The sequence below is a fragment of the Schistocerca americana genome, chromosome 2 (assembly GCF_021461395.2).
Source record: "Schistocerca americana isolate TAMUIC-IGC-003095 chromosome 2, iqSchAmer2.1, whole genome shotgun sequence".
NCBI lineage: Eukaryota > Metazoa > Arthropoda > Insecta > Orthoptera > Acrididae > Schistocerca > Schistocerca americana.
This window is the reverse complement of record NC_060120.1, coordinates 385,477,417-385,486,047: the sequence shown is the minus strand read 5'-3', so window position 1 is coordinate 385,486,047 and position 8,631 is coordinate 385,477,417. Positions and strand designations below refer to the sequence as shown.

Genomic DNA, 8,631 nt, shown 5'->3' with positions numbered 1-8,631 from the left:
TTAACACAAGGTGTAGTAACTGAAGGTACCTATATTTTGACATAATTTATGCAAACATTAAAGTAGACAGTAATGGACTGTAGTTCCAATAACTCTTCATTTCGTTTGTTCTCACTTGAGCGATCAGAAAATATATGGCATGGGAACAGTAAATTTCGTCACTGTTTGTGTTTCACCAATGTTGCTGTCCTAATTTTTCACTGTCATTCTTGCAAATAGACTTGTCATATAAATTACATTGTTCAGATAAGTAGTTTAAAGTTTATTGACTAAAGAAAACTTGAAACTAGTCATACCGTAGGAGTAGACAAATAGTTTAAAGTGATGACTTTGCAGTCAGAATGACTGTTATTGCAGTTATATGCTTTGGGGTCGAAATCAGAGCCTGTCCATCAAAGTAATCTGTTTTACGGATTTTAGCAGATTTGTCGGGCATATGCTCAGGCACTTCCTCAGAACTGGAGGAAGAAACGATAGCAAATCAAAATCTATATCTGCACTTACTGGTTCAGGATTTACTGGTTCACTAATATTTTAAATATTTGTGCGGATGGATACACCTGTAGGTTCATCAGCATTAGTATCTGTCCAACCATAATCAGCTGGGTTAGGCATGATGAGGTCCTCATCATCACTTTGATCAAGAAGACTCAGGAGCTCATCTTCTGTAAACAGATAGTTACGTCATATCATTGTATTCAAGAACGCAGAAAGCACAGCACACAAACTAGGTAATGCTTCAAGACCAATGACCTCTAAAGAGAATTCAGCGTTCAATAAGTTGTTTGGGTAATTCCCAGTATTTTAACAATGCATACTTGTGCAACAACCATCTCTGACCTGCTGGCCAGGACATAGATGTTACATATATCTCAAACATCTATATTAATGTAACAGAAAACAGCTGTAAATATTTTTCATACCAAGTCATATATATACATATCTAAAAACAAAGATGATGTAACTTACGAAACGAAAGCATTGGTATGTTGATAGAGACACTAACAAACACAAACACACACACAAAATTCAAGCTTTCGCAACCCACTATTGCTTCATCAGGAAAGAGGGAACGAGAGGGAAAGACGAAAGGATGTGGGTTTTAAGGGAGAGGGTAAGGAGTCATTCCAATCCCGGGAGTGGAAAGACTTACCTTAGGGGGAAAAAGGGACAGGTATACACTCGCACACACATACATATCTATCCGCACATATACAGACACAAGCAGTTGTATGTAAAGGCAAAGGTTTCCCCTCTCTCTCTCTCTCTCTCTCTCTCTCTCTCTCTCTATATATATATATATATATATATATATATATGTATGTATATATATATATATATATGTGTGTGTGTGTGTGTGTGTGTGTGTGAGTGTGTGTGTGTGTGGGTGTGTGTGTGTGCGCACAAACACGTGGTATGGAACATTGAGACAGTTAGCATTTATATACATCTGGAGCAGTGATATAGAGATAATGAACAGTTGCAATTATGCAATAAAAAATTTTAATGGTATAAAGATCTTATTTAGAAATGTGTAAAGTTGACATCTACTTCTTATAGTAGATTCTATGATATCGTTTACCTCTTCCTTTTTTTATTTATTACATTGTAATCGTTTTGCACAAAAATGTGTCTAATATTTTGTTTTGCATTGTCCATTATAATCTTTCATTTTGCATGATACTGGCTATCGAAATTTGGGATGAACATATATATAGCATTTAAAATGTTTTTCATAAATTAAGTAGCCATTATCTTCGATTGTTACTACATGGCGTAATTTGTTCTGTGTTCACATTGTGGCAACTTCAGCATGTGCCACCTCCAGCTGTTATCTCTCACAGCTCTTAGTAGCATGCACCATGCTACTTCATGTAGCTTTTACTAGCATTTACCAGCTTTATGTCAGACCCAGTGTCTTTAATTTTATGTGATTTTAAAATTAATTTCTTAATGTAATATTTTATGTGAAAAGAGAATTATTGGTTTTAAAATCGTTCATTAGTTATTACATTTGAGTACAGTCTTCTTAAAATCTGTTTGGGATGAAAACAGGTTATTCTTTCGTTTCCTCTATGTTAATGTTTGTTTGTAATCTTTTTAGGTAATCATGAATTTTCTGATGAAGACACCCATAGTCTGTGTCAAAACCTGGTAAAAGTAAAACTTTGTTGCAATTGTTTGTCTGTTGTGTATCTATTATATTTTCTTCCATTTTTTTTATATCAATGGTATCCAGTATGTAAGCTAAAGCTGTCATCAAGCCAAAGGATGGTTTGAACACCACAGTGCTTTACTAGGCATGTTCCTATCGATAATGGCCTTGCCTTCTTTTAACCTTTGAAGTGACTTACCCACCCAGTTATAGATAAGATCTACTGTTTAATGTGGAAACACGATCATGGTGCATCTCAGCGTTTTTCGCACTAACAAGCAGTGCTAGAGGTGAGAAAAGCGATAAGTAACAGATTAAAATTGTAGAAGTGATCAGGGAATTAACCTATGACCTTTATAATTTTGGTATCTGACTTTACCAGCGAAACAGCAAGACACACTGAGTCGCAGATAATTACCATTGTCACATATTCTTTCTGTTATTCTTGACTAGTGCTACATCATCTGCTGCATGTGCACTTGGTCATGGACCAGTAATAAATGCAATAAGATATAGTCCAGAACCTCTGAATTATAATCGAAAAGATACATTGATATTAATTTTATATTGCCAACTAATCTTTCATCATATATTGAATGTGTGCTTAATCATGTTTTATTGAACCATTAATGAATGCAGTACAATATATTTCACTACCTTTTTAATCTTAAATGCATTTGCATAAAGAATTATACTGGATGACAGTGAAAGATGCACATCGTTATATTTCAGTTGAATTCTATATTGCCAGAGCACAAAAACAAGAAATAAATTTTACAAGTGTGTACTGTTTGCTTGTACATTAATATCACACCCAAATTATAAAACGGAGAAACAAAATGTGTATCAAATTGTAAAGCATTGTTCTGTGTGCGAATTTTATCCATAATGAATGCAGCTGAATGATAACGACTACCAGTCACAATAGAAGGTTTCGGGCTTGTGCCAGTCTTCAGTTGGCTTACCATCATTTACATGTTCCTATACTCAGTGTTGGAGATTACTGTTTAAATAAAAAACAAATATTGTGATGATGACTGAGTAGACACAACTGAAACAACTGGAAGTGGCTAAGTGAAATGTTTTGAAAAATGCTGTAGCACTTACATATAGCTGGAGTATCCATAGCATTCCTACATTACATATATCACATTTTTTGCAAATATATTTCGACTTCTTACGATGTAACTGTGTATTAGACACTATGGTAATTATTGGTACTTCTATATTATGCTGTTTATGCAGTAATGGCACTTCAGGTGTTTGTAGAGTTCAGAAGCGCAACCACTCACAACATCCAACTTGCTTACATTGGATAAGAAAAGTTATGGTCAAAGAGCTTGGATCTAAGATGTGCAGAAATGTTTCACACACAAAAGCAAGACAGATATTACACATTATGAAAATGAAATTGTTACATAATTGTGGAATCACAACTTGTAATGTGCCACTACGGTATCAAAGGCACATACGGAAATACCACTAACTACCATGGTGACTAATGATGCTTACAGTGTAAAAACACTGATATATATTTATAAAAAAAGTGTGATACATACAATTTGGAAAAGATAAGGATACTACAGCTATATGTAAGTGCTATAATATTTTTCAACACATCTTGTCACTTCCAATTGTTCAGTTGTGTCTATTTAATTATTATCACATTATTTGTTTTTATTTAAACAGTGATCTCTGACATTGAGTACAGAAAATTGTAAATGAATGTAAACCACCTGAAGACAGGCACAAGACCAAAACCATTTATTTGTTAAATACAATCACCTTCTGTAGTGAACAGTAGCGGTTATTATTCTACACCCTATTGTTATGTATATTAGTTATGTTTTCTGAGGGACATTTATTAATATTATAATGAAGAATATATCGTACTGTCAGTATAGTATTACTGTGTTCTGCAATCTATTTTAGTAATTGGTAAATGTAGTACTGGTGAAACTAAGGAGTATAAACTGTCGCTGTGGCCACAAATATTAGCAGTACCGGTAATGTTTTAGTGACCGTAATTACTAACTGTGGTGAATTAACCTTAGTGCAACAGAACATGATGGGATGATAATGGTTAGTCACAGGTAGATTTCTGGTTATATATTTTTTCTGTGATGAGAAGTCAAATTAATTTTTAATTATCTTTCATTGTCATTTTATTGACCCCCACTAATTTCCAAATTTTTCACTTTATAATTTAAAGAAAGATAGTTAGTTATGTGTTCCATAAATTGTATCTGCGATAAATGTTTTGATGTGGAAAGTGTCAACAGAACAAACATAGAACACATATTACAAAAAAGTGCAAAGTATCTGTGTGGTTACATGCTGGCTGTTTACAGATTGTTCTTATAAGTAAATAATTATCTCTGTTCAAGAGTTACTCTGTGATATAGAAGCTTGTGGCCATATAAAAACAGTGGTTTCATTTATCCAATATTTTGCCAATGACACCGCCTTCCTTGCCCTTGCCCCCACCCTGCAGCGCTCCCAGCACCTTCTCCAATCCCATCTTGACCGGTTCACCGCTTGGTGCAACCAGTGGTTGAAGGTCAATCCCTCCAAAACCCAGACGATCATTGTAGGCAAAACCACCCTTCCTTCCGCCTTCTTGATTTCTATCTCACCATCTATGGCCGTCCTATCGCCCTCACCACCACCCTTAAGTACCTTGCCGTCACCCTCGATCGTCGGCTCTCCTGGACCCCCCATCTCCGGACAATCCAAGCCAAGGCACTCTCCCGACTCCGTCTCCTCAAGCTCCTTTCCGGCCGTACGTGGGGTCTGGACCCCTCCACCATACTCCACACCTATAACTCCCTCATCCGCCCTATCCTTTGTTACGCCCATCCGGCCTGGATCTCCGCCCCCCCTACCTTTTATGAATCCCTTCAAATCCTTGAACGCCATGCTCTCCGCCTCGCCTATCGCATCCGTCTCCCCTCCCCCACGTGCATCCTGTACGATCTCATTCCGTTCCCCCACCTCCTCCTTTTCCTTGAAAGGATACGGATCCTGTACACCTCCCGCAAACTCGATCCTCCTCACCCGCTTGTCTCGCCCATCCTCTCCCGCCCCCGCCCACTGCCGCGCCTGTATTCCCACGTCCCACCCGGTCTCCACCTCTCCACCCTCCTTACCCTCTCCCAAGGTGGCTTCCGCCAGCTCCCTCTCCCTGATGATGCCCTCCTCCCCTCCATCTACCCCTCCTACCAACTTTGATCCTCCCTCCCTCTTCCTGTTTTTGCTCCTTTGGGCACCATCCCACCCTTCCCTCCCTCTTCCCTCCCTCCTCCATTTCTCTCCACTCCTCCCCCGGGCTCCCCCTCCCCTGTCCCTCTCCTCCTCCCCCCATCTCCTCAGCCATTGGCATCTTTGTTCTCCCCTCTCCCCCACCTCACCCTTCTTCCCCTCTTGGCAGGTCCCCGGACTCGTACACGCTAAGTGGACATTATCGCGCCGGAGATCATCGCCATCAGTGTCTCGTGTGTGCCGTCGTGTTTAGTGTTCAGTGTTCAACGTCACACTCCATCGTTCACCTGTGCCATCGCCATCTTCAGAGTTAGTGCGTCGTGGCAACAGTTTGTAGTGTGGATTATCATCGAGTGTGAACGGCTCCGTGTTTGTCTTTATGTGTCTACTGTTTTATTACCCACCGTTATGTCACATCTGTGTATTCTTTCTGTTGTTTATTTATCTACTCTATGGCTGAAGAGCGGCGTAACATGCTGCTGACAGCCTGCCTGTTTGTACGTGTTTGAAAATAACAATAAAGAAAAAAAATGATCCAGTATTTAATGTCACTTTGTTATATGACAGTGAGGTCTTTCCGTGCGGAGGGGGGGAGGGGGGGGATGCAGATCCCAAGTTTTCAGTACTTGTGGAGGATTACATACACCCCGTTTACATGGAGCTCCCAAAATCGGATTTCGTTATCCGATACCATAATACCACTTCTGGCTGGTCATGTAAATGCTTCAAGATCGAATTTGCAAATCCGCTCCTAGTTGCCGGCTTTCCAATTCGTCTTTCGCTCCAATGTAAACGCATCCTGTTTTGAAACACGCTGCGCTGTCATATTTCATTTTGGTTTTAAAAATTTTGGATTAGTATGGACGGAGCGGCTTTTTGTATAGCGCAGGATTGGTAGAAATATAAGACTGAAGCTGTTTACACCTCATCTAATTGACGAGATTGGGCGATTGCGCTGATTAAATCAGAAACTGTAATAGCTGTTTTCCGGGCACCATATTTAACTCGGCTAGCTAATGCGCTTCAGACCTTAACATAAAAACACGAAATCGAAAACGGTTTTCTAAATTCGGATTTCGTGTTTCAGAAGATGTATCGCATGTAAACGCAGTGAAAAATATTTCCTCACCTAATATCGATAATAGCGAGCATGCGTTTAATCGATACAGAAGTCGATCACGTTATTGCACTTTCGATTAGAGCAGCAGTCTCATCCGAAAACGACTACGTATGCCACGGACGAAACACGAGGGTAGTGTGTATAAACGGTTTTGAGAAAATGGCTAATTTGAGACAGACTCCTTTGACTTGCAGTGGACATACTAGACCAGTAGTGCATTTAGCTTTTAGTGATATAACGGAATGTGGATACTTTTTAATATCGGCTTGCAAAGGTATGTCGTGCTCTGTTGTCTGTTGCTTAAATACTGACCTAGTTTCCATGGCCTATTTAATCTCGTTAAATCGCATTTGTGTATGTTCGCTTGTGTTAATGTTTCGCTTGTGTGCATAGTGAAAGCAGTTAAAAAAGAGATGTCTTTGTTATAAGGTGCTGTAATTTAAAGCGTAAGAGTGAAGCTTTGTTGTGTAGCAAGTCAGCCTTGATCTAATTCAGTGTAAATAACCTTCACCGACTGGTCGACTAGAAGGCCTTCATCATTTGATCAGTGGCCCTTTTCTTTACAGCTTTATGGAATTCCTTCCCAATTACATAAATTATCCAAATATATGAAATCTGACAGCGGAAGCCGGGGGAAACTCGTAATTTCTTGGCTTATGTGAATTAATGTGGGGAATGATTTTTCGACCTTCTTGTAATTAACTGTTCCCGCAGTTTTCATGTTTTAAGTTACGACAAGGGAGGTATCATCAAGTAGTTGTGCTTATCACATCCAAAGTTGTCACAATAACACCTCTACAGCTAGGCCTACCGCAAATTTTTTCCCCGTAGTTATTAGTAGGAAGGAATATGGTTTTAGGGTCTCCAGAGAGGTTCAGTAGGATCGTGGTTCCATCAGTTTTAAATGTTAATGATACAAATTGGTTTTTAAGTAAGCATAGCGTCCGCCTAAGCAATGTACACCAATGAAAATAATCTTTCAAATTGAGTATATATCAGTAGGAAATAAACTGCCCAAGTGATGTGATTTATATAGTATTAGTTTTAATTAGTAATGATGGAGACTGAATTTCTGTAGGAATACGTACACCCTTGCAATAACGAGATATTTCGTTGTGGATGGAGTAGTGACAGCTGGACTCATATTAAACTGAGAGTGAAATGAAATGTTGTCTTAATGTACACCTGGCCTAGTCTCACGTTTCAAGTAAATGAATTATAACTTTTTAAAGTTGGTTTGGAAAGCTTCTTATAGCTCTGAAACTTGTTTGATGAACATGTTAAATAGAATATTTAAGATAAGGCAGAGATTGATAATGGTCCCTGTGTGGTAGGCTTGTTACTTCTACAGTGTAGTAGATTTGAGAAGTGTGTGGACAATTTTAGAATTGGTGATTACAGATACACATGTTAGATAACAGAGGGGCTATGCAACCATAGTAACATGGTATCTTATGCACTATAAGCAATAGCAGATTGCTGGTCAGAGATCAGATGTTGAATTCACATTCATTTGGTGGGTGCATTTGTGTTCATCATATTGGAATGCATAAATTTTCCAGTAATGACAATGCCTCATGTAACGATTTTTACAAATCATTTGTGAATTGTAATAACAGACTTTGACATGGGCCCCCCTCTAAAATCTGGGTTGTGGTGACAAAACAATTTGTAATATATGCTGATGTCTAGGTTAGATTGAAAGGTGATAGTTTGGTGGATTAAAGGGAATCTACTTTCTTGCCAGAATGTGATATTTGCTTGGTTAGTTAATGTTTAACAATATCCGTGAACTCTTTACAATTCCACTATGACAGTTTTGCTGTGAGTTAGTGAAACAAACGAATATTGGCTGGAGGGGTGGGGGGGGAGATTATGGTATCAGATTGACTTTAGCACAGCCTAATATTTACATTTGTGCCATATTTAATGCATTTTCTCATTAATAAAGCGCCTTTCATCGTAAACTAAAACTGCAAGGTAAATTCAGAAAACCTGTTTAAGGTAACAGACAATCCAGTGGTGAGCATTTTAATATTTATTGTGTGTGTATATCATACATAAACTACAAAAACTGCAAGGGCAGTCACTACGT

The 8,631-nt window shown here is 38.5% G+C and overlaps 1 protein-coding gene across 1 annotated transcript in view; it reads left to right on the top strand.

Annotated features, from left to right (window-relative positions):
* The first annotated feature begins 6,622 nt into the window (after positions 1–6,622).
* Positions 6,623–8,631, top strand: part of LOC124596197 (serine-threonine kinase receptor-associated protein-like) — an 84,911-nt gene continuing 82,902 nt past the window's right edge. The window contains 1 exon segment of the mRNA XM_047135243.1: positions 6,623–6,810. Coding sequence (XP_046991199.1) covers positions 6,696–6,810 — 115 coding nt within the window. The 5' untranslated portion in view covers positions 6,623–6,695.